The following is a 26,661-nucleotide window of genomic DNA, read 5'->3' as shown; positions in this document are numbered from 1 at the left end:
TAGAGGCCTTGCATTTGGGGTCTTCCAGGGACCCAAGCAGCCCTCTGTGATGTCTTCAGCTGCCTACAGAAGGTCAAAGGCACAAGGAGACCCCTCTCCTTTCCCAAACCCACCGGGAGATTCGTTCTCAAAGGGCTCAGACCAAATCTGGAGATGAAGGAAGCAGCAGCGGCAGGAGAAGAAGATAAATTAAGACTGAGCCAGTCCCCATCTGCTTCCACAAATGGCAGCAGACACCTCATTTGGTCCATCCAGGTGGTGGGGAGCAGGTTCCTAACTCACCCAGAGAATAACTACAGAAAAAATTAATTCCTGCAGAGGTTGCTGTCATGGGCTGCTGGTGAGGAGAAGCAAGCTCAGATCAGTGTTTCTGCTGAAAGAGAGGGGAAGGTGTCCACTCTTCCAGGCCCCTGAAGCAGCAGCTGGCCCTCGCACATGCACGGTCTGAGCTCTGGCTGGGTCTCAGACACCTGCTTCTCTGGTCCTGCCCACAAGGGAGGGCTGTGCAGGCGAGCCAAGGGCCAGAACACACAATGCCATAAAAACAGCAGCTCCTCTCCTGCTTTTGTTATTTCCACCGCCTGTCAAACAATCTCTGTGCCTTTTCAGAGCAGCGATGGAGCCAAGTGGTCAGCACTGACCCTGACTCACTCCTGGCCTGCTGCAAGCCCCACGCCTTTCACGCAAACGCGCCTGGCCCTCAGTGCCTGCCCTGCTCTGCACACAGGGCTGAGCACCAGCACCAACCCCTGCTCCTGCCAGCGGAAGAGATGCAGGGTTGTGGGGGGGGACCCAGAACAAGGACCAGGCTGCCAAGAGCTGCAGGATGTGAAGGGACAGTTGTCCAAAGCCTGAGTAGTTCTGGGAGGTCATCTTTGGTCAGGCTTGGCACTGCATCTGCCCCTCTAAGAGGTGAGACAAGCCTAAAGTCACCCACAGGACTCACCTTGCTAGCTAGGAAAGCTCTCAGAGAAGAAACAAAGAGCACAATCCAAAACCGGGGATAAAAAGGAATTATAGATGTTATAAAAAAAAAAAAACTCTTTCCATTACATCTGTGAGAAAGAGGAGGAAGGTTACAGCCTGGCATGAACACAACCCATTGCATAAGCCTCTGTGATGGGTACAGGCAGCAGGTCCCTGACACTGGAGGTGGTGCCACTGGCATGGCCAAAGCAGCTGGGGACAGCCGGTGAGCTTTCCTGCTGTTCCAAGGCAGCAGTGCACCCCGCTCTGCCATGTAATGGTCCAGAGCAAAGGATGTTTGGAAAAATAAGCACTACATCCCTGATACAAGAAACCGGGCATCTTCCTCACAGGTCAGCCACACGAGAGCAGGATTTCATTGATCAGCCCCACAAAAATCAGAGCCACATGCCTCAATGCTTTCCCCAGTGCCAAGTCAATCATCTCATCCCCAAGCAGCACCGTCGGGTCCTCACTGTGAAGACTCAGATGTTTCTGACCATCTTTTGCAACCCCTGTCCCTGGAAGCCTTACCTGTGCTGCTGGCATCTTCCAGACCCAACAAAGTGCCAAGACAAGGCTTCATTTCAACCCTTCCTTGAGTAATTCCCCTTTTCCCTGGGCCAGGTGATGCCGGGACGTTGCCCACATTCTCCCGCATCCTGTAGAGTCTCAGAAGAAAGATAAACAGGACACTTGTCAGGCTCAAAAGAAGGGCGTGTGTGCTCCTCCATCATAAATATTTTGGAAAGAGTGACTGGAATGCCAGTAGGTTTCCTTCTGTTGTTTGACCGGGGGATTTCCCCTCATCACTGACGGGGCTTGGAGTGGGACCAGGCAAAGAGGTGCCAGGGTGGTTAACACAGCTGGAGGCATGCGTCTGGGTGTTGTTTTTTTCTCCACAATAAACATTTGTAAGAAGGGTGCTCCTGGGTAAGGGTTCAGCACTCGGGATGAAAGTCAGCAGCTGCAACAGGCTGTGCTCCAACCAAGCATGCGATCAGGCCAGAGCGGGCCTGGAGAGGCTTCTTCTGCCCCTAGTTAAATGGGAATTGTGCTGGGCCACAACACAACGGAGAACTGCAGAAAGCAAATAGAAAAGGCAGAACTTGAGGAAACCAAGGTGAGCCCAGATAGTTTGGAAACGAGCGCCCTAGATTCAAAGGGGGAGGGAAGGAAATGGAAACCAGCAGACCAGAAGTAGGACAAGTGAGGACCAAGGACCTGCCACCATGCGTCTCCAGCGCTTTCTGCTCCTCCTCCCCAGTGGTGGCCCTGGCCAGAAATGTGACCCTGTACCCTATCTGGCCTGATCCTGGCCGTATCCCACGCAGCTGGTCCAACACAACGTGAGCAATATGCAGGCCAGACACTGCACAGGGGACACACAAAGGCCTTCTTCACTCCTGAGGCAGAGACAGAGCGACAGGGACACCACCACACACTTTTGACTGTTTCACATGCCAGGCAATTACACCCCACTGTTCTTATGTTACTTACGGCTTGAGCTTTGGGGAATTTCAGCTTTTGGGAAGAAAAGCCCACTACCGGCAGGCTGTTATCTGTGCTGGCACTCACTGCTGACCGTGGGCGGGTGGGCCACTTCCCCATCCTCCCTCTATTTATGGAACAGGCTGGGGAGACGCAGGAATACAGTAAGAAATGCCCACGAGCCATCAGTGAGATCCGGGCTTGCCTCTGCAACTAGTGGTAGCCACACTGGCCATGGGCACAGGGGAAGCCACCCCTGCTGCCTCCCAAAGTGCTGTGACACCACTGCCTCTGAGAAGCAATCTGGAAGCAATCCCAGCCTTTTTTTTTTTTTTTTTTTTTTTTGAGGGAAAAATGAAAACATTGTAGAGATAGATTACTTTAAACTCACTCTAGCCTCCCTTGCCAAGTCTGGAAAGTAATTGCATAGCCCACGCAGTCTGGTGGTCCCTTTCTTTTGCGTAGCGGATGGAAAGGAGCATGATGAGAGTAGGATACTCTCCCAGCTTCATTGTTTTCGAGCCTTCTCAGAAGCTAAGTGAGTTTCCATGCAGCTAATAAAGGGGCAGGTTGGCATCACCTTAATGAAAACTAATTGAATATAATTATTTAGCCTGACGAAAATATTTGTGCTCCACAGGGAACACCCTGCAGTTGGCTATTACGAGGCAGGAAGAAAGAACTTTCTACAGAAACAGGTTTTCACATTGGTTACTCTACTGCTACAGTGCCTCATCAAGACTTTTCCAGCAAAGATGAGATTGGCAAACAGTCAGCTTAACCAATCCCATTCTTGAATTTGTTTTTCTCCTCCATAATAGGGAGCAACTTCCCCCCCCCCAAGTTTCATGGGCTTTGGAAATACGTCTGAGAAAACTGAAGAGCAAGGGCTGCAGCCTCCATTTGTGGTCCCCATCCATCGCCCAGGGCTTTGGCAGTGCTGCAACACCTGACACGTGTGTGGTGGGGGACAGGCAGCCAAGTGGAAAGCCAGAGAGGTTATCAGATCCTGGTAGGAAATGCTTCCATGGGGATGAATCCTCTTTAAACAAATAAAATTCCTGAAATGGAAATGCAACATTTTCCCTGCTCTTGTTTTGTTCTTACTTTTCTTACCTTTTTTTTTTTTTTTTTTTTTTTTCTTCCCTGAATACTGCTGTATTTAGGGAGGTTTTTTTGTTTTGTTTTGTTTTGTTTTTTACTTCCCAAAAGACAGTCTCTGTTTAAAAAGCACTCCAAAACCATGCAGACATACAAACAAGCAATGACGGACTCATTGTGCTGAATTAGTAAATTTTATCAGACAATCTCAGTTTAGAGGGAAGGCCATTTCTCAGAAGCAAACTGTTGGGGGACAGTCAGCCGGGTTTGGAGAAATGAAGCCATTCTGGTATTAGGAGGATTAAGCAGCCCAATTTCCAGTGAATCTATGTTTGGGTACATTATTTCCCTCCTCTGCTGTACCACAGCACTGCCCTTAACTCCCCTTGACAACAGGCTCAGGGGCAGCAGCGACAGATTCTGATGCCATTCTCTTCTCTGTACACTTCTCTATCTCAGTTTTGGGAAGCTGAATTATCCCCAAGCCCTTCGCAATTCTGTCAAGGGGATCGCTTGGTGTTGATGGGCTTTTACAGGAGGAAAGAGCTTGGGTGTTGCATGACACATAGTACTAAAGAAATGGGCTCAGCTCTTCACCTGGATTAATGCTGTGGCACCAACCTCCATCCCAGTCAATGAGGATTTGTTCCACTGTATTCTGTGCACAGCATTCAGTTGCACCATTCCCCTCCCCACCAAGGCCACTTGCACCCCATCTCACCACCCTCATGGCCAGTGCCTCCTCCTGTCCGTCGGATCTTGCCTCTGACACAGCCCACCCTCTCCAGGCCACAGAAATCATGCAGATCCAGGCTGTTTTCCCATTGTTTCCTCCTCACCTGCCCACAGAGTCTTTGCAACAGCCATGCACAAGTGAAGTCTCATCTTCCCCTTGGAAGAAGAGAGAAAACCATTCCCCATTCCTTCCCTCCTCCGCTTGCTCTCCCTCATTACTGCTCCCAGGGCATTCAATTCGTTGATACCTGTGCTTATCAACTGCTGGCTGAGCTTCTGCAAAACCTGAGAGTTGGCTTGCAACCATGTGCTGGGGCTGGAGGTAACACAGAAGGCTTCCATTCTGCCCCAGGTTTCCCCCAGGTCAAAAGCAATCTGCATTGCTGAAGGATGAGACGGCCTCGTCCTCCTCCTCCTCCCACGGCACAGGGCCAGGACACCCTCGAAGGCATCGTGTGCCCTCCAACCCCATCACGTCACTGCCAGGCGCAGAAACCACACAGCTTTCATTCAAACGGAGGTTTATCGGAAGGACAAAAAAAAAAAAAAAAAAAAAAAAAAGTAATGATCTTTTTGGCTAAGAGGAATAAAGAAAGACCTCTGAAGGGCAGATCAGGAGTGGTTCAGAGAGACTTTCTGGCAGATGGCAACAGCTTCATTCTTCTCACAAAGCCTTTCTAAAAACGGTGAAAATGACCAAAATAATTATGTTTGCAATGATATTAAAAACAAAAACAAAAAACTCCACCTGGCAGTAAGAGCCTTTCAAATCCCTTTGTAGGGCTGGCTGCCATATCCCCAAAAAGTAAGGGAGCTCTTGAGGGTATGGCCAAGCCAAGCCTTGTCTTGGGCTCTGCGCATCTCCTCCACCCATTTTGCTCCCAGCAGTTCAGCATCCCCCCGAGACACCCGAACTGGGCTTGCAGGTCCTCCAGCAGCCACCGGGCACTGCCTGGAGACCCGCTAAGGAAGCCTCTTCCAAGGCAGGTGGGACTTGGCCAGCCACCACGTGTTGCGGGGCCCAGCAGCTTGCCTGCACTAGCAAGCGCCCTCCATGCCAGCGCCCTGACTCCCAGCCACCCACCCACTCTCATCCAGACACTCCCTGGCTCCTGGGGCAAGTGAAGCCATGGGAGCTCCTCCACAAGAGGAGTTGCAGGCATCTCAGTAGAGCATTTTGGTAAGCCAGCATTTCAAAGAGGAGCTTGGGACCTCTGGTCCCTGGCCACCAGAGAGGTGGCGCCTGCCAGCACTACTCAAAGAGAAAGCCCCATCCCAGTAGGACCCTGATGGTCAAGGGTGGGAGTGACCAACCAGGGTAACTAGCAAGGGAAGGGTGAGCTTTTCCTCTCATGCAATCTTCTAGCCAAGGCTGACAGCTCTCCTGGGGAAGGTGTAGGCTCAGTACAAACCCAGGCTGGGGGCTATTTTGGAGAGGGGGTGGTCCAGGATCCCCCCAGCCTCAGAAAACCCAGCTGTACCAGCAGCAATTCAGCCCCTGCAAGGCTCCAGGCACTTTCAAAAGGCAAGCCAAGAAGATGATCCAAAGCACAGATCCTACTTCTCTCCCATTAAGGGAGAGAAGGATGACAGAGCTGAGGGGGATTCAAGGGAAGACTGGACAAGTCCACAGAAGAGGAAACAAGTCTAAAGGCAATCACTAAAAAAAAAAAAAAAAAAAAAAAAAAATATCCAAAAGCAGACAAGTAGTAGGAGAGCCAGGGAGAGAACATGGAAGAGCACCGTGGCCCCTGGCTGGCTGTGAAGGGCAACACCTCGGAAAGGAGTGAGTGGCAAGCAGGAGGACCTGGTCTGACCTTTCATGGCTCCCCCACAGGCAACTTGGTGGCCCTATGAGACTGCAGCCAGGAAAAGAGGAGCTCACTGTCCCTGCTGTGCTGAGACTAAGCATGCAGATACCATAAGCACGGCCTGAAGTCCAGCAAAAGGTACATTTTAAAAAAGAAAAGAAAGCACCATATCAGCTGATCCCTTAGTCACGCAGTTTTGAACCCCCCTTTCTCACACTTCGTTCCTGTGCCACGAGACTGGCCACATCTCGATGTGATTGCAGTTTCCCATATCAACTTTCCTGATGCTTCAGCTGAGTGCAAATCTTGTCTTGGATAACATCACTGGTTTCATTACAGCAGAGAGGTCAGGAATGTAGAAAAAAGCATCAACTTCCATCAATATTTACGAACAGAACATCACCTCTCCTCTAAACCTTGTCTTGCTGATATTAGTAGGCCAACGTGGTGCTGAAGGCGTATAACTGCCAAAAAATACTTCTGCTCTACTTTCTGGGGGAGCTTCTGGCACACTTACAGTAATTTCCTCCAATTTGTTAATTATGCCGAGAAATTCCACAAAATGTTTTCTGAGCAGTCAGAGCTGGTCACGGGTCTGGTCAGGTAGAGAGTGTCCTACACACGATGTTCATCCTCCCCAGCACACGGGAAACCTCCGCGTGGGCACCATGGCCATACCCCGCATGTTGGAAACAGGCTGTTGTGGGCAGGGAAGGAGAGGCAGGAACCCAGCCTTGGAAAGCTATTTTAAACATTTGGGTGAATATTAACTAGGAAATACTGCTTTCTGCCACTGGCCTTGAGGGTGAGGGACAAGAAGATAACACGATACACAGGAGGATGCTGGGGGCCTGTGCTGTCTTTTCTAGAGCTATGAACTCACATGCCATTATTTTCCCTAAAGTGTGTGAGCTTAAGAAATGCATCCGAATGACCAAAGAAGTTTTTTTTTTGGTGATCAAGTGCAGTTTTTATGCCCAGGAATACGTACACAGCCCCAAATATAAGAATAAATATACAGCCCCAAATATAAGATCAGAATTTCAAGTGACAAGAACTCCCTGCATACCTCTGGATGCCTCATTTGTCGGGGGAGGGCTGACGCATAGCGTTTGACTAATTGTACAGAGGAATCCAGCTTTCTCCAGAAAAGCTCACCAAGGCACAACCTCTGCTATTTTCCCTCCTCCAGACCAAGAAATAGACCATATTTTTCCCTGGAGAGATGAAAACTCAAATGTTTTGCTAAAACTCTTGCTTGGTGGACACCATCCAACTTTCAGTTTCCAAGATCTCAAAACGATGTGGTCAGGAAGGAACACAGACCAAAGCCAGTAGTGCTAGCATAGCGCAAAGGCGACCTAAGTCAAGTATTTTGCCCCACTGGCTACTTGTATTCTTTCACACTATCTAGGGGTGGGGGCAAAAGAAAAGAAAATAACATTTTGTGGATCTGCTGCTCTGGGCCCTTTGACCCTCCTGGCTGTGGGGTTTCAGCTCCACGCATGGAGCCAAAATGGCTTTAAGGGTTTCCACTTCCTAGGCATGACACGGGTTGAGCCTCAGGACAGTTCCAGCCAAGTTGCTTTCTGAGCCAGGAAAGAGAAAAAAAATCCCTTAAAAACTACTTATGGTGGCTCCTGGATTCCTCCTCTTTTGTCTCCTCAGAGTTTGCTTTTTTTGGATGAAAACTATTTAAGGCCATTAGAGCTCGTTGTGCTGAGAAGACAAGCCCAGGGAGGGGAGCCGGTGGAGTCAGAGGTGTCCTTCCGGCTGGCAGCGGGAGCAGCTCCGGCCTGGCTGCCGCCAAGCAGAAGGGCGAGAGTCATTTCCCTTGCGGGAAAGGTTGGCCGTGTTGACCAAAGACCTCAAGCCACTTGGGAGCCTAAGTCCCACAGCAGAGCAGACAGGATTTCCAGCTCAGGAGAACAATTGCCATCAGGATGTGTTTTTTAAGGTCACAAGTGGAAGCAGAAGCGCCAGTGGTGCGGCCTGGAAGCAGAGATCTCCATGCCAAGACTCCCCAGAGAGCTTTGTCCAGGCTCCGAAGCCAAACTGCGAGGCTTTGTGAGTTGGCCACAGAGAAGCTGGACTGCTCCTGCCAGCGGTGACCAAGGATGCTCAGCTTTTTCTGGAGCAGTGAGGGCAACGTGGATCACCCTTTCCATCCTTTGACACGTGGAAGAGGGGTCAGGCCACAGGATGGCCAGGGTGGTGCTCCCATCGCTGCCAGAGCTTATTCTTCTGATTCTTCTGGAGGAAAGAAGCAGAGCTGGGCAAACATTGGCCAACACCAAAAACAACCTGGGCATGGCTTCAAGGCAACATCCTGAAATGATTCCATGAGGCAGGACAGTGACATCCAGAGCTGGCACAACCCAGAAATGAACAAGATACCTAATAAAGGAAGCTGCAACTCTACCCTGGGGACAAGAGAGCAGCAGCAGACACCCAGCAGTACGGAGACAACATCCAGGTCCCAACATCAGCAGTCTCTGCAGGCTGAAGGAGATAGAGAAGGACCAGAAAGGCAGGTGAGATGCTGACAGGACACGCACAGCCCCTCAGTGTGGGCAGGAGGGAGCCGAGCAGCACTTCTTGGCCAGCTGGAGGTGTTTGGTGGCACCTTCCTCCCCACCAGCGATGGGACCCATGCAGGTAGGCCCAGGCGTGAGTCAGCCGACAGCTCCTGGGGCTGGGCTGAGCAGCAGCTCTCGTACCACACTCCCCTCTCCGTTCCTTCTTCTCCCCCCTCGCCCTCTGTGGTTTCAGTGCTATGTTTTTCTGGTAAGCCTACAAGCAGGCGTATGCGGAGACTTGCCCATTCCTCCCCGAAAAGCCCCCAGAGCCATGGGATTGACGTCAGCAGCGCGCCAGCTGTCAAACAATGGAGATTAAGGCTTGGCAGGCTGCGCAGAGCCATGCGAGTGCCTGTGCCTCCCCGGGCAGGTGAGCAACATTCCCCACCGAGCACGAACAGGCACATTGCATCAACCGGGCCGCCTGCACCTGGACACAAGACCCAACCTGATCCTCTGCAGCGGCCAAGGGGCACCTGGGGGCGGCTGGCACCAGGGGCCCGCGGTCCCCCCGCATGCAGGGACCCCTCAGGATGAGAATCCTCCAGGGGGGCAGAGGTAGAGCCCCGGTGCCAGCTGCAGGGGCCCACGTGAGGCTGGGCCCGCGTGCCAGGAGATGTACGGTGCCGGGAACAAGCCCCGGGCACCATCCCTCCCTGTTCTGCCCAGCGCAGGGACAGAGGCAGCGACATGCTACCTCTTGCAGAGGTGCGGTGTGGCTCCACCCAGATCTCGGGAGGTTCAGCCCTTGGGGTCTGGACCAGCGCTTCTCTCCAGGAGGAGAAGGCTTTGGGACACGGTGTCCCAGCCTGCGGCGAGAGTAAGGGCATTCTGAGAGGTGTGGGGAGCAGATGGGCTGGCACTGGCTCAGTGGGACTGCTGGAGCCTTGAAAACTAACTTACTGCATAGGTGACCAAGCACTGGAGCAGGTTTCCCAGAGAAGTTATGAAGTCTCCTCCTTGGGGATCTCCAAACACCGCCTGGACGTGGTCCTGGGCAACCTGCTTTGGGCATCTGCTTGAGCAGGGGTTGGATCAGACGGACCCAGAGGTGCCTCAGCCATTCTGTGATTCTGTGAAAATGGGACGGCAGCTGCTCCTGGCTGTCATGCTTGACCATCCTGTGGTCAACCATCCCATTCCTGCCCATGGTGCCCTGCTGCCAGGATCTGCCTTAGCCAAAACAAAGGCAGCAGAGCCACAAATGCAGAGGTAGCCCTGCACAGCCTACGTTAACTCCTTTCCTCACCACAGTGTTGTGCGTCCAGCTCCCAGGCTGGGCTTGGCCCAGATCTGCCCAGAGCTGGGGGTCCTCAAACACTGGGACAGCGAACGTGTGGCTACAGTCCTGCAACCAAAGGTGAACCCCAAGCAAAGAACACAGCACCAGCGTGTCTCCCGACCTTAAATCCTAACCAAATAAGCAAATCCAGGAGGGCACCCGAGGTTACGGAAGAAATATGATCTACAACGCCCAGAGATACAACACACGAGGATTTGACAGCTCCAGCATGAGCTACAAATCCTGCTGGGCTTGTGCCCTGCTTAACTGGGAAGATCTTTCAGCATCCCGCAGAGCAGCAGGAAAGCGCTGGCTTGCCCAGGAGACAAACATCCCTGCCTGGGACAAGGGTTTCTCCCTTCCAGGCTCATTCTGCCTGGCTCCAGGGATCTGTACGGAGCCACCAGGCCCACTCCACACCAACCACAGTAGCTGGGAGCCCTGGAGCCCCTGCCCTACAGCCCAGCTGGGGTGGGCTGCAGGAGGTCACCGAGCCCAGAGGGCAGTCACCCCGGGCAGGACCTGCTCCTGGGACAGCAGGAAGGACTACAGCTCCCACAGGCTCCACTGACGCCTGCTCCCCAGCACCACTCCACAGCCCGAAGGGATTCAGAGGCCAGCACGCTGCCCCTTCTCACGCCCTGGCACGCCAAGGCTCCTGGCACACGTTGCCTTTCACCCAACCTTATCGCAGAGCCTGGCCCAGCACAGCCGGATGGGAGGGGAGCAGATGGCCTGTTCAAGTCCTTCCCATTTGTTCTCCCTCAAGACACTTTCAAAGGAAAACTCTTGAGGTCATTGTTCTATTTTCAATCAAGCAGGGGTGTCCAGCACGCCTCGCATTAGGAGGGGCACTGCTGAAGGCAACCGCTCCAGGAGAAGGACCTGACCAGAGAGGTTCCAATGGAACAAGTGAGCTCACGTCCTGAGAACAGTGACCACAACTCACCTGCCAGAGGCTGACAAGACACCTTAAATGCTGCACATCATCCCCAGCAAGAAGAGCTAAAACATAATTTGTGTTTTCCCTCTGCAACCCATCCCAGTGGGCTCCTCATCAGGAACCAGCTCCCGGGGCTGAGCGACTTGCACGTGGGGAGCGTTGCAAAGAGCTCCACTGGGCCACCAACCCAGCTGGCACCCAGCTGGCTGAATGTGCACCAAGAGACCCGATTGCCTTTCCAACCCACCCACGTGGCAGCCCACGGCACCGCAGCATGCACAAAGTGGGCAGAGGACCAAACTCTGCCACCTCTGCTCCCCTGGCGTGGCTGCCACCGCCCTCCCCGTGGAAAGGGCTGGGACAAGATGGGCCTGCAAAGAACGAGGAAAGCAATTTTGGCACCATTATTTCATCCTGGACTTCTCAGTCAAGGTGCTTCTAGCTGGGTGGGGAATTTACCGATGGGCTTTGCAGAGGCCACCAGGTTGAAGTACCCATACTGACCCCTCCAGCTTATCTGGCTGTTTGGTGCCACACTGCTCCTCCTGCACCGAGATGCTGCCAGGGTCTCCTCTCTGCAGGAATGTCCAGGGCCACCACCACCCCACTGTGGCCACCACCAAAGCCAAGAGGAGTCCCAGCAGCAGGAGAGTGCAGTTGCTGACACAGCTACAACCACCAGCCCTTCCTCCAGAGGTGGTGCAAAGGAGCACCACACACCTTCTAGGGTGCTGGGCCACCAGCTGCAGGGAGCACCAACGAGATACACAATAAGGACACCGCCAGCAGTGGCATGGAAAGACATGCAGCTGCCAGAATTGGCCACGGGAAGAGAGAAAACTCAACGGGGCCATCAGTAGGGGGTCCAAGGGCACGTGGGACCATCAGGCCTGTAGGCCACAACACCTCTAGCACAGGAAGAACAGCTACCACTGAAAGCCCAGGGCGAGATTTTTCAAAGGGAAAAGATGCAGCAGACGTGCCAACCCATCACCAGGGCAGAGCTGCAAGCGAGACCTGCTGTGCCACTGTGAAGACCCCAGCTCTGCCCTCCTGGCTGGGCTTCGGCTCCTCGCGGTGTCCTCTGCGCCCTGGGAGACCAGGTGCCACCATCACCACCGTGGTTGAGGGCTCCCCATGGGGACATCTCCCGAGCAGTGGCCGTGCCAGGAGGAGTGAGGTGACCCATCCCTGGCACAGCAATCTCGCCCCGCACCTCGGTAAACACCAGGCTCCATCCCAGCGCCGCCGGCTCCAGGGGTGCGGTGCAGGCAGGTGGCAGATTGCCACCGAAACCCTGACGCCGCGGCAGCCTGTTTGCTGCTCCCCAGCCCTCCACGTGTCCTCTGTGCTATCTGAGTTCCTCCCAGACCTAGTTCTGCGCTTCCCCACCAGGTTTTCTATCCTTTAAAGAAAGACCAACAAATATTTTGTGCCCGTTTGAATTTTCCTCAAAGGCTGCAGTTTTCCCGCTGGCCCCAGGAGATGGACCAGCTTCTGCCCCTGTGGATATGCATCACCACCTCCTCCTCCTCCAAAGCACCTGCGGATCCCAAGCCTTTGCTGCACTCCCTTCTTCCAAACACACAGCTTTCCAGGAAAAAGCTTAGCCAAAAGTCTGCGGTAACGCTGACCTCTTGGTCTCGTTGACCTTTTGGCTGACAAAAGAAATCAACATTTCCACTAAATGGTGTGGATGAGGATGAAGGAAAGAGGAAGGAATCGAGTTTGTTTTCATGCACCCGGGAGTTGCGCAACAGTCCAATGTCCTCTGGGCAATTGTAAAAACCCCACGTGCTCCACGCTGGTGAGCTCACACTAGGCTTATCTCCGTCAGCAAATAAAAGAAAATAGTCACCCGACAATTTAACTGGGAGGACTTTCTGCGGCTCTGCCTTATCTTTGAGCACAGAGTGAAACCATGCCGCTGACGTGAGCCCTGTCTCCCCGCCGGGACGCGATGTTGGGCGCACACCTCACATGCTGAGGACCGCGCTGCCGTGACACATCGGGGAGGTCCCTGGCCCGTGTTTGCCGTGTGGCTGACATCTGCCAGCTCGTGCTGCAGCCCAAGCCTGACCATCCTTAGGGCTGCCAGGCAGGAGCAGCCCTCTGCCCGTGGGAAAGCTCACCCATCACCTCTCTGCACGGCGGGGTGGCCTGGGACAGCTCAGAGCACAGGAGAGCATTGCTCCTGCTCCACGTGGATCACCGTGCTGTCTCCGTGCATTTCTCCTCTCCCATAGAGCAGGACAGGGATTCTGTCCTGGGGGAGATGAAGGAAGCAAAGCCAGGTATCTGGAAGCAAACTGACCACAGCGTGAAACAAGCTCTGCTGCTCTTCATGACAGTGCTGGGAACACAGAAATTAGCTGCCTGCCTCCTCCATCCAAGCCCTCTTGCCCCCACGCTGCCCTCCCCAAAGCTGCCACATTGCTCACGCTTTGTGGCCAGGGCACAGGGCACCCCCAGCACCCTCTAGGGCTGTAGGGAGCTGCCCTGTGGGTGGCCAGCTGAGTGCCAGCTGCTCTGACCTCTCACCAGGACCTGCCCCAACAAGCAGGTTTGTTACTGGAGCCCTTACCGTAAGCGTGACAGCTCCCATCCCTCTGTTTTCTTTAGGCTGACTTGCAAGCATCGCCAACATTTCCTTCACCCATCACATCAGCCATCTGCTGTTGTTTAAACAAGCCAGGCTCCGCAGGTCTGGTGCGTGTCACCTGAAGGAACAGCCACCTGGCAGAAACTGCAAAGGGGAAACACGCTTTGAAGGACATCAAGCAAGTTCGTGTCCCTATGGGGCCACTCAGCCCCTGCGGGTGGAACGAGGACACGGCCCAGAAGTGCCCTGAGCGGCCCCTGGGAGCAGGGGGACTTGGGGAAGCTCAGCTCGTGCTCGTGACCCTACCCCAAAAGGGTGGCCAAAGTGCTGATCTGTGACCTGGGATATTCTGGAGCTCTTTGAGAATCAAAAATGTGCTCACACGAGTGTTTGCCTCCCTTTTGTCAGCTTTAATTGATTCAGTTGGACTTGATGATCTCAAAGGCCTTTTCCAGCCTAGATGATGCTAGAAACTATAAAACAACTTCCCCTGAAGATGCCTGATGAGGGAAATCTTGGTGGAGGGGAGATGCCCATAGCCTGCAAGAGATGCACACGGGTCATGAGGAGACCTCACTCTGCACCACCTCCCAGCAGCAGGATTCAGGCCCAGGGGTGCACACCAGCTCCCCCCTGCTGCCTGTCCTGGCAGCAGAACCCCCCTAAGGGGACAGCCCCTGGACAAGCATCCTGCAGCAGGGATGCTCCTCGTGCAGTCTGGAGTTGCTGTGGGATTTCACAGCCCCCCAGGGACAAGCAGGGCTGCTGCAGAGTGGCTGAAGTGAGAGGGCAACTCAGCAGGGGGACAGGGAGAGGATGAAAACTGGAGGTTGGGAAATTGAAATGCTCAAGACAAAAATAAAAACTAATAATAATAATAATAATAAATGACTGAGGAATTAATCAACACTTAAAACCACTTCCTCCACCAAATGGTTTCAGAAGATTACAATATTTGTGCAGGCGAGCACCGAGCAGTGACAATTTCCTGATTTCCTGTGCTCACGCTGTCCAAGCGACCTGGGCGCTGCTGAAGGATTTACGTCTTACCGGTATTTGCTCCCCGTGCGACTGAAAAACACTTTTTTTTCTCCAAAAGGAGAGGAATAATCCTTTTTCTTTTCCCTCACAAGGGTAAAAAACAAGAAGCCCCTGGCACCCGATGCTGAGCACGCCCAGGCCATGTGCTGCAGCCCCGAGGGATGCTCCCAGTCCCAGCTCCTGGGTGGTTCCTGCTCCTCGCCCCCATGCAGCCCCCAGGCACACTCGGCTCCCCACGGAGAGGGGGAGGAGGGTGCCTTCGCTCCCGTTACAGCCTGGGTGCTTTCTAGTTTTTAGTTCTCCAGGGCCAGGAACTTGTAGGTTCCTCAATGAGATTTTCACATCAGGATGTGATTCCAGGTATCAAGATTTTTAAGAAAGCAGACTTTAAAAAAAAAAAAAAATGCTATAAAGCATCATTTGGCAGTTTTGTGCTGTGTGTTCTTTTTGCTCCTTGCAGAGCTCACGTGGTTGCTGTGACAGTCACCAAAGCACCAAGAGGTCTCTGTAAGCAGCAGCAGCAGCAACCCCTCACCTCCAGGCTCTGTCCCTGGAGCTGCCCGACCTCAGCAACCCGGCGGCAGGGCAGGAGAGCCAGGAACACTGCAGCTCCTGAGCCCTGGGGACTGGCTGGCACCGACTGCCAGTGGAGGAGGAAGCCCCCTGGGGCTGGAGATGCTGCTCGTAGCTGGGGAACGAGCAGGGGGTCACTGCTTGAGCTGGCATGAATAGGGAGGGGATGCTCTGCAAGTGCCAGCCACATATCAGCTCTGGGCATGGTCCAGCTGCAAGTCCCCCAACCGGTCCAGGACCCTTGGGTCCACTCCAGGCACAGGACAAGCCCCAGAGGTGCTCCACACCACCACTAAGCTATGGGGCAGCAACCACCAAGGCTCACGGTGCAACCAGCAGAGCCCCATGCGTGCCCCAAACACCAGCAGAGCAAGTGGGGAAGGGCTCCTGCTCCACGCAGTTAGGGGAAGACACAAGCCTCACGCCAATTAATCTCCGATGAACTTCGCCAGGATGCAGGAACGAGAAAAAAAAAAAAAGTGGCAGCACACAAGCTCCCTGCGACTACACGGCATCTCATCAAGGGCTACAAAGAGGAAATATATTTGTGGCAGGGAAGGCGGCTTAATGCACTCTCCCACCCACCTCTCCTTCCTATGGCTCCAAATTTCCCCCCTGGGACTCAGCCTCTATTGAGCAGGGATGCTGAGAAATAGGATGTCATCCATAAAAAGCTAAACATTGGAGTTCAAACTGCTCCGGTGCCACTCAAGCAGACATGTAGGGAGGGGATAATAGTAACAGATTTCTGCTTATGCAGTGGTCACTGGGCTGGGAGAGAAGCCAGGAGCATCTGAGAGAAGTTTCCCTATCCTGTAGCCAACTCTGTAGCCCTGTGCCACACGAGGAAGGAATACATGCAAAAAAATGTTTTAATTAGCTTGATTTTTTTTTCCTTTAAAGCTCACAGATTTCAAGATTAGAGAAACACACCCAGAGTGGTTCCTACTATCCAAAAGAACAAAAGAGCTTTGAAAGAGTTATGTATTTTTAATAAAGACTCAGAGACAATATCCACAAGTCCCTTCTTGTAACAAAATGTGGAGCTTTGCATGTACAACTAAGGTCATTAAGCTTTTCTTAATATTATTTTTTAATTTATTTTTTAACTTGTTTGGGAGTCATACTTAAGCTCCCAGTAGGGGTAATTGTTGCTGATGAGATGTACTCCTCATTACATGAGTACACCAGGAGAAGGGGCAATCCTAGCGGGGCTAGGATTCTAACAGTCAAGCTGCAAAGCTCCTCGCTGCAGGACAGCGGGGCTGTTTAATACCCACACGGTTTTAAGAGAAGATTGCACAAGAGAAATCCCTATCTTAGAAGACAGAAGCATTTCTGGGCTTGGAAAATCACCCATGCTGGGAAGGGCTGGGGACTGAAAGAAGACTCAGGGGGATGCGATGCCTCTTCCCTCTGTGTCTCTGCTCTGACCAGTGCTGGAGAGAAGACAGGGACCCTTGATCTGACCCAGTACAGCTGCCCCAAAATCTTTAACTTGCAGGCAGTAGCTCTTCACTAACAAGGGAAGGGAACTGCAGTTGGTAAGGAATGCTAACAGAAGGAGCAGAACAGCTTTGACTTCACCATTGGCCTAAGGCAATTGAAGCTGTAGGAGGTCAGGCTGAAAGATTAATTTTTATCATGGAGTTTTCCCAAAACATTTAGATCACTCTTAGCTAAGACTCCTCACGTATCCTGGTAGGGTTGTAGTTTTCTTGGTAAAGCCAAGCAATAGAAGGACAATTCTTTGGGGGTGGAAATGCTTGAATTGAGCTGGCACAGCCCCACGGGGAGGGTGGTGAACACACAGCCACATCAGTGTTGTGACTGAACGGAAATCCGAGTTCATACAGAAGTTGCAGCACCGAGCATCTCTTCTGCAGGGGCACGAAACACACTGTTACAACTGGAAGGAAAAGTCAGCTATAGAGGTGGTCTCAGCCTGAGCAGACCTGAGGATCTGTGGCATGAACGTGAGGGCAGTTTGTTCTGCCCCAGAGAAGTCCTCTTGTTTCTAGGAAAGAAGTATTCAAGTCACTCCCAAGTATTCACGTTGTTCTCCTTCCTGGCTGAGAGGCTTTGGAAATTGCAACTGGAGAGCCAAACCCCAAGTTGCAAGCATGGTCAGATGTTCTGCGATGTTGGCACCACACAGAGACTGGGGAACGGCCAAAATCATCCCGAGCTACATCAGTACAGAAAGCTCGAGAAGTCAAGCACACATCCCAAAAAGCTCCCCAAGGCACAAGAACTCCCTACAGGAACAGGGGATTGGCTCTGACTTACAACAACACCGCTGTCTCCAAACGCAGGGCTGGAATCCACAGCTTTTCCCCCGAAGCCGCGATCTCTGCTGTATCGCAACATGGACACTGCCAGAACAGAGCCTCTGCAGGCAGCACCAAGACATCCTGATGTAAAATAACATCGGAGCAGAAAGGGCGACTGACCTGAAGTAGCCTCAAGCTTAACTCAGCCCCGTGGCCAACAGCTACAAAGGGCTGAGATGCCTGAGTGACAAAGGGCACCAGCAGCACCTCTGCGATGGAGACGGGCTGTTCGCACACACCGAGCCGCAAACAGAGAGCGAGGGACATCTGCTGGGGCCGTCCGAAACTTTAATTCAGCCACCAGCATCATCCTGCCCGGAGAGGGGATGTACACAGATCAAAGTGGTTTTACAGGCAGATGTCGCAGTGGGGTTCATCAGCCCAGTACATCACGAGCTCGTGCTCGGTCTCTTCCATCACTTCACTAGCCCGTTCCTTTGTTTCAGAGGCAAAATTTGGAAGGTAAGTTACGGTGACACCCTGCCACATGGAAGAGCTGCAGCACAGGTTTTCCCCCCCTCCCGCTAGTCCCAAAGCAGCTATCAGCAATTCTTTCTGGAGTTTTGAACACAAGCAAAACTCACACTATTTAACCCACTCAAAACCCTCCTGGTGGCTTTCCATAGCTGGAAGCACCAGCCTGAGCACGATGAAGTACATAAACAAAATGAGCTCCGCAGGAAAAGCTGGGCAGAATAAAGCGCTGCTGCTCACTGGGGCTCCCCCCAGACAGGAGCACTCCAACCTCCACCTCCTTGCTTCCCAGCTGAAGATGCTCCTGCCCCAGGGCAGGGTTTTTCTGCTTCTTGGTGCCCTCTGCTTGGCCCTTTCCTGCCCACGGAGGGCATGGATGCTAAGCCACACCACCACCCAGGACTTCTCAGGGCATGCCAGCTGAAATATCGTCACGGCAGCATGATTTGCCCTTAAACTTAAAAGCACATAGGAGATGTTTCTGATCTGCTGACATGCAAGTCCCTGGCCAGCTGGCAGAGAGCATTTAAAGCTTGGATTTGAGCCCTCTAGTAATGTGAGGCCAGCACTCAAACCAGAGCACGTTACCCCTTTCACAGCATCCATTTTGGTTTTTACACTGTGTTTGTTTTATGAAGTTCCCCTTTTCAAAAGTTAAATGCTTTTAAAGCTTTTCGTTGCTTCAACTGCATCAGTGAGGGCTCCTAATCCCAGCCCAGTTCGGTCACTGGTACAAAGCAGCTCTGCAGCCATGTTAAGGCTGGCCCTAGGCATCCTGGTTCAGGATGAAGCTGGATTATTCTATTTTTTGAAGGGGGGGCTGTCCAGCTGCTCCATGAAAATAGCTGTTCATGCATCAGCAAGAGAAACTCCAGACTGTGCTCTGCTAAGACATTTACCCAACATAAAAGACCGAGGTCTTCGGTCAGGTCACCATCCCCGTCATCACCTTCTATTTGCCTATCTCGCCACTTCTGCTGCTTTTATCATCCTTCTCATACGCCCATCATATCAATATTCTCATTTACAGCCAGGTTACTGCCTCCCCTCCTCCAAGACTTCTAACATTTGTGCAAGGACAAGTTTAGTCAGTCCACTTCCCTGTTCTTTCAAGCCCTGTTTCAGCCAAACACTATTATTCAGTTTGTTCTTCAGCATTTCCTAGGAAGGTGTTGCCAACTTCTGTACCATTTGCATCACTGAGGACAGAAAATTCGTTTATGTTTTACTTCTAGAGAATGAATCATCCCCAACATAGCACTTTCCCATATCTGCAGGCTTCTCTTAGCTCCAAATCAAGACTTAGAGGACAGCTGCATTTAAAGTTTCACCAGCTTGGCTCCATTTGGGTTTAGGGGAAGGCCATCTCTGGGGAGCATTCTGCAGCTTGGGACACAAAGGAAAAGGTTAAGGGCTTGAAGAACCAATAAGTGCTCACAGCAACGATGGCAGCATTAGACTGAGGGGTTTGGACAGGGACAGGGAACAAAAACGGAGCTGAGCAGCCCCAAGCAGGGCCACCAGGACCAGGTAAGCCCAATGACAATTACATGCTAGCTACATCTGACTTGTGTTCTGCACAGGTATTGCACCTCAAGCATGTACAGAAGAGATTCCTGCTTGCTTTCATCCAAACCTCACAGCAGAAAAGCTCTCAGCACCCAGGCCTTCAGCTACCAGCCTTCCCTGAGTCTGTTCCAGAGGCATCACAAGCCCATCGGAGTCACTTTCCTTAGCTACCCCTACCCCTCATCCTTAGAGGGCAATCAGCTCTTGTTGAGCAAGCAAGCCCTGGATATGCAGAGAACTTGGTTCAAAGGATAAAAATGCTGAAAACCTTTTATTATTTTTTTTTTGGCAGTTGTTGGACAGCTCCCCAAGGGGAGCCCCAGGCAGCCAGACCTGGCTTTGGGTCTCTCCGGCACAAGCTGTGCCACGCCGCACTCCTGCGGTTCCTCCTGCTGGATCGGGGAAGTCCCCGTGCCGAGGGGCTGCCCAAATCTAAGGGGGCTCTCGCTGCAGTCTAAAGAAGGTATCTGAGGAGGAAGGGGAATCAAAGAGCTGAGAGAAACAGCACTGATGGCCGGAGAGGATGGGGCCCACAACAGCTTAGCTCAAACAGTGGGCAGAAGCAGTGCATCGAGCCAGCAGCCAACCTCCCCTTCACTGCAGAGCTGCCTGGCCAGGAGGTATGCTGCTCCTGGGACACAGGTCCGAGCCATGGTAATTGTCAGCTGCAGGGTGAAATGAACCACACCACAGAGGTGCCTCTCTTCCCAGTTACAGTTTTAGCAAGATTAATCTTGTCTCACTAATGAGCCCACGTCTGCAGACCGGGGGATTGCTTGCAACCAGCGCCAGGGTTCCTGGCTGCAACGTCTTTTGGCTCTGCATGGACTGATGTATGGCACGGGAATTGTTCCCGAAGGGTTACTCCCCAAGACAACCCAGCTCATCACGTCAAAAGCTGTGGGGATGGCAACACAACAGCAGACAGCGGAAGAGGCTGAGCTGAAACTTATTAAGGAAAAAAGGGAAGAAGAAAGTACGAGGAAGCGCATCTTGCTTGAGCAGGAGAAAACAAGGTGGAAGCTGAGGCTGGAGATGAGCCTTGTGAGCTGCGAAGGAGGCTGGGAGGGCAGGAGGGGAGGGGACGGGGTTATTTGATGCATCCAGCCTCTCCCACCCCAGGAATGCACAGAAGCAGATAGCTGAATCAGAAATACACTTGGGGTAGCTATTTTGTTTAACTTTACATATTTCTTGGGTTTCTCAGTGGAAAATGTTTTGTTTTGGAGCTTTTATAAACCTGACATGCCTCACTGCCTCAGCTGCCATGCAGCCCTGACTTGCTATCCGGAGCATCAGACTCGGAGGGAAAGCAAGCCCGGCGTCAGGGAGCCACGCTCATTTCTTTATGTGACTGGAAACATTTTCTGTGCCATGAAAGGAAGGAGACCGAACTAACATTATTGCCCTTTCCAGCTTAATGGCAGATGGCTCAAATGTGAGAGAGCAACAAGCCAAGGAGCCTCCAGCTGGTGCCATCCCAGAGGGACTGAACACCACCATTACAAGTCTGGATGTGAGAGCACATTGCGAGCTCTCCCGAGTTCCAGGCCCAGCACACTCAGCACCAATCAGGCCCAAAACTGACCAAAAAACCCCAAGTCTTATAATCAAAACTTGCCTTCTACTACTGCATGGTAATACAAGCCCCTTCGTCGTATCAACAGGCAACATTCAGCAAGTGCTTATCAGCATTAGATGCAAAACGCAGCTCGGAGCCACTACAAATAAAGCACATTCTCTCCACCCCCAAAATATACCCTCCCTGCGATGCTGCTTCGTTCTGGTATGTGCATGGAGGCACTCCAGAGAGGAGATATGTTCTCTGCATCCTTACCAGGGTGGAGGCAGCAATTACGGAGAGCATCTCCACGTGGAACACATGAGGAGTGGAGGAATGTCCTTATCTGGCCATAAACAACCAATGCAAGGGCATAAAAGTCTCACTTACCAGCAGCACTGCAGATATCAGCTGTCTGACTGCTCCTTATCAGGAGCTCTGAGTCTCAGGCAAGCTATCTGGTCTGAACCTCTGGGAGCCTGTCCTTTCCCTTATTTTGATCGATTTCTTCTACTTCTTCCAATGGATTCTCGCTGAGATAACGGCTGGGCTGAACTCACCTTGCATCCTGCAGCTCTGAAATCACCTGACAGATGTCTTAACCTGAGTTAACACCACCTTGAATGTGCACAGTCAAAGTTCTTGTGCTACAAGCCCTGTGCAATGCTGAAAAAAATACACCATGATTTAGCTGGAAAATACGCCAGTCCCCGAGCACTCACCGCAACGCTTCCATACACACCCTTTACACACGTTCACTTTCATTTGTGTTGAGTGATATTTTTAACACCAGCATTGGTCTGTGTGGCACATGGATTTGCCTGCTTTCGAAGGTTAGCGTTTCAGAGCTGTCTTACTTTAGGACCAAATTCCAGATTTGCACCTGGGGCCAAGTACGCAGATTTACCCATGAGGAAAACACGCATTATAATACTGCTGCACTCTTATCATGGATGTCCCCCCCTTTTTAGTCCTGCTTATCTGCAGAATGTTTCATACCCATCAGCTACTGCAGAATTGCTCAAAACTCAGTGCCCTTCTACAGTATCCACAGCCCCAGCAGTTTTTCATGCTGAAAAGCACCAGCTGACTCAAGCCCTTTTCCTTGCACGCAGCTTAGAGTACACCACACGTGCGTCTTTTCCAGAGCAAATAGCTGAAAACCTACTCACAAATCCTAGGACAAAGGCTGTCAAGACAAACACTTTGGGGTGGGGTGCTGATTCTGAGTGCCAAACTCAAGTAAAATTAAATAAACGTCAATAAAACAAGGTCATATCTGGTAGAAACAAGTGGCAACATCTTCATGTGCATCTTCTCCCTCTGCTCTTCTGCCACATCAGCCTCACCCTTCCCTGAAAACCTGCAAACAGTTGTGGTGAGAAAGAGAGGACAATGTGAACATGAAGGCTGGCCAAAACAGACGAGAAGAAAGCTTTGATCCTCTGAGGCCCCTCTTGTTTGAGTCGCATGGAAAAACTGTCCATGGAGCAGCCATTCCCTTGGCACTGCTTTCCTGGTCCTTTTCGTATCCCTTCTTTACCACCTCCACAGAGCTCAAACCATTACTGCTGATGAATTGTCTGCTCTCAGGCTTCTCTTCCCATTATTTTTCCTCCCTATGACTCGATCCCCTCCTTCACTCCGCAGCCCTACTCTCCATGTGATGTTGCCCCAGCCAGCCCTGTCCCCTGACCCTGGAGGGAGCCCCACAATGCCCCGTACTTCAGGCACCTTCTCCTCTAAGTCACCCAACTTCAAGCTCACCACCTCCTGCCTTTTACCACTCCTTGTCCACTTTCTCTCCCAGCACTGTCCTTAGGCTCCGAAAAACCTGGAAGCGATCATTTTCCCCCTTTCCTGTAACCACAGCTCCTTTACCTCCCTGACTTACACACCAGTCGTGTTCCATCTAGCTCCTCCAAGCACCACTCTCCTGCTGTTTCCTTTCTGTTCTCCTTTAGCTTTTTTCCAAGACAGGAGCGCTACAGATTCTGAAGCTCACCCATCCCACCTGGTTTGCTTATTTTTTGTTCCTAAGCCCACCAAGAGAGCTACTGACAGATGCCTCTCCCCAGCCCTATAACACCTCCCATACAGTTCCAACATCAGCACTTTGAAATTGCTCTTGCAGAAGTCTCCAGCGACATTATTTTACAAAGAAGCCAGAGCAAGCAGCTTCCATGCTCCAAAGCATTAGGTAGAGAGAACTCCAAGCCCATCCTGCTCTTTTCCTCAGAAATTTGATTAGCATTTTCACAGCTGTTTCCTTCTCCTTTAGCTCTCATCTCCTGTCTGTCCCGCACATAAAACATCGCCTCCACACTTTGAGTCCAAAGTGGTAGCAGCTGCTGACAATATTCTCCTTCCAAGAAGTCTGTATTTTCGTCTTCTACCTTAATGCCTTGCTCCTCAGAGCCTGCCCACAGGGTAATGAAGCTAAGATGTATCGCACGCAGCAGCGAAGAAAAATGCATCCATGAAAGCAATCTGCAATCTCGGATGCAATAAATGCCTTCGCAGCGTCTCCTCAAGGTAAGGTAGCTGTGCTATCAGTAAAACGCATACCTGAGCCTTAACTCCTGTAGTGAAGCACGTTTAAATGAAAGGAGAGATTCCAAAAGCGGTAATCGTATCTGTACCCTAACACACTGAACACTTTTTGCCTCTGTCAATGTGCACACTCATCAGAGCAGCTAAGAGACAGCCTGTTGATGTAGTTTGCCATTCCCCCAGCCAGTGCCGATCAAAGCTCAGCACATCCACGGCCCACCTTGAGACCGCAGCAGGTAGACATCACTTTGGGTACCTACCAACCAGAGATGAACCAACCCCACACATTTTGTGTGCAACCTCTGCAGTACACTTAGCAAAGCGTATGCTACCCTATGAAATACAGCGTGTGTACCGTCTTCACTTTGAGCTTTTTTCTAATCTCAAGAATAACCTTAGATCCCCACCATAACACAGATCTTGATTTGAGTAATTCTGCCACTGACAGCTTTAACCAAGTCTTCGTAAACAAGTGTTGACACTGGGTAGTTTTCCTGGGTCAGAAATGAACAAGATCTCAGAAAACCACACAAACAAAACCTCACTGCTACCCCCAAACCGAGCGAGTCCAAAGCCAACCAAATGTAAGCAGTTTCAGTTCACTCAAGCAAACACAGCCCATCATAACGTGCCCAGACTTGAGTTATATTAGAGCCAGCAGGAATTTTTCCTTCTAGGATAAAGCAAGCCTTGGCTCCATAGCCACAGATAAGTAGCACTGGAGCTCAGGCAGAAAAGGTCCTGCATGTTGGAGGACGCTCTGTTTTAGTTCAGCAAGGCAAAGGGGAAGCCTGTGAGAATGACAACTGACTGCCCAGAGCTCTGCCTCACGCAATACTAATTAGAAAGGATTAATTGCCTTCAACTAGTTTCAGCTTTGAGAACTCTGGAAAGAACAAAAGCTGCACAACTGCACAACACAGCCAAATCCAGCTGCTCGTACTTGCAGACCAGTCTCCTAAAATGCCGCGATCACTATGGAGCCTGTCAGGGCAATGCTCCCCAACATGCAGTTGCACAAACACTCTAGGTGATGGATGCTTTATTCTGACGATGGCATGAGACGAAAGGCAAATTCCCCATGCTTTACATTATGCTAAGGTGCAACCTACAATCACTGTAGAGGATGCATTCTACAGTGCATTTGGAGAACTGAAGGTTATTTCATACATAGTTTTGTTGTATGTGGAAGCTGAAAGTTATTGAGGCTCAGCCTAGACTTGGCAGTGCTGGTTTAACAGATGGACTTGATGCTGGAGGTCTTTCCCAACATGAACGATTCTGTGATTCAGTCAGTGGATCATCACACATTTTCCTGAAAAACTCTGTTCAGTACTCTCAATGTTCAAACTCAAAATAACCTGGGGTGGAATGGATATTTGGGTTAATGAAGGCAGCAGGACAATATATTAAGTCTCAGGGACTAGCTCTGCAGGGAGGGTGGAAAGCAATGCACAGTGTCTTCAAACCAACTCTTCCCCCAATAACAACCACCAACCTGTACATACAGGCAATGTGAGGGACCAAACTTTCACATTAGATGTAATAGAAAAACATTCTTTACTCTGCAAGTGTCTTTACAAATATATATTTATATATTTAAGCCCGTTTCAGGCCATAAAAGCCCATAAAAAAAACAACCAGTACCTTTTCAACAAGAGAAACTGTGATCCAGAAGTCTGAGGTGAAAGACTCCCAAGCAAGGGCTGCTTTGGCACTTCTCTGAAGGCCTCTATTTAGCACATAAAACCATCTTAAAAATCACATCAGCCTTTTATCTGCAAGGAGGGGTACCATTTTCAGGCCACCCCTCCCTTTGCTACTCTCTGTGTGAGGTAAACTGGAATCACTTTTACATAATCACTTACTGCTTTAAAAAGGGGATATTGCATCCTGAAGACCAGCTTTTCCAAAAAAACATTCATGAATGGGTTAAAAAAGTAAGTTGCCGCTTGTGGATCCAACCACAATGTGCTGTTGTCTCAAAATAGAAGAAGTTGATACTAAAAAGCTATTCCAGATACATACAAGTACAAACACTAGAGCTGGTCAGAAAGATTCAGTTTCAACATCTTTAAAAAGCAGGGAATTTTTTCTGCAACGTGTTTTTTGCATTAATTCCCCCTATCCTCACTTTTCTACCAGTTCCATATACCCTTCAAAAAAAATATCACTTGTCTGTTGTAAGAGTGCAAAGTCCATCCAAATCTTGTGTTCAAGTTCACTATCACTACACTTTAAAAATCCTGCTGGCAAATAAAAAGGTCTCGATTTAACTTAGCAAAAGTGATAATCTAGAAAATATTCAACATCAAGAGGTCTTACAAAAAACTTCAGACTACTAAAGCATTCTAAGGCACAGTGTTTTGGAAGAAGTGCTTTCTCCCTTTAGTGTTGCTTTATACACATCACGTGTGCGAGTCCGAGTGATGCATGGAGCTGCAAACGTATGCCATGCCTTCTTCCCAGTCAGTGAATTGAATCTTTTCCCCGCAGTTTCAGACGTAGGCTCCCAATGCTGCATGGAATTCAGTTAAACATTGCACCAGCTGCTGAAACTTGGGTCTTTCTTCAGGATCTAGGGCCCAACAGCAGGCCATCACAGCAAACCTGGAAGACAAACAGAAGACATGAGAACACGCACTTGGCAACCACAGTCCCAAGCCTGAAAATGAAAAACAACACAACATTTGGCACAAGAAAGCCTGCCAACCAGAGGAAGAGAAAAGGAACCCTGCATTTTCTGATACACTGTGCTGAATCACTCCTGCTGCAGACAGACACCTGGAACGATCAATAAACACGCCATGACTGGAGGCACTGTTTTGATTCAGAATACAGGTCAGAGGCAATCCAGGAGGAAGTAATACATAATTCATCGGAAATTGCTGAAGTATTGTAAAAGCATAGCTCAAAGCGCTTCTGTGGTAGGTTTACGGGAAGGGGATTTGGAAGAACATGTGAGGCAGGAGGTGGTGCCTGTGTTCTTGCCTTCTCCCATCCCATTAAGATTATGATTAAACACTGAGAGTGCTGCTGTTTGAGCG

At 51.0% G+C, this 26,661-nt stretch overlaps 1 protein-coding gene across 2 annotated transcripts in view; it reads right to left on the bottom strand.

The window, feature by feature from the left end:
- Positions 1-24,653: 24,653 nt before the first annotated feature.
- RYK (receptor like tyrosine kinase) overlaps positions 24,654-26,661 on the bottom strand; it is a 55,611-nt gene continuing 53,603 nt past the window's right edge. For both annotated transcript variants that reach the window (XM_082766893.1, XM_082766894.1), the window contains exon 15: positions 24,654-26,224. In XM_082766893.1, the coding sequence (XP_082623019.1) occupies positions 26,113-26,224 (112 nt within the window). In that variant the 3' untranslated portion in view covers positions 24,654-26,112. The remainder of the gene's footprint in view (positions 26,225-26,661) is intronic.

Source organism: Aythya marila, assembly GCF_965140915.1.
Source record: "Aythya marila genome assembly, chromosome: 9".
Lineage (NCBI taxonomy): Eukaryota > Metazoa > Chordata > Aves > Anseriformes > Anatidae > Aythya > Aythya marila.
The sequence above is the reverse complement of the archived record's forward strand: the minus strand, read 5'-3'. Positions and strand labels throughout refer to the sequence as shown.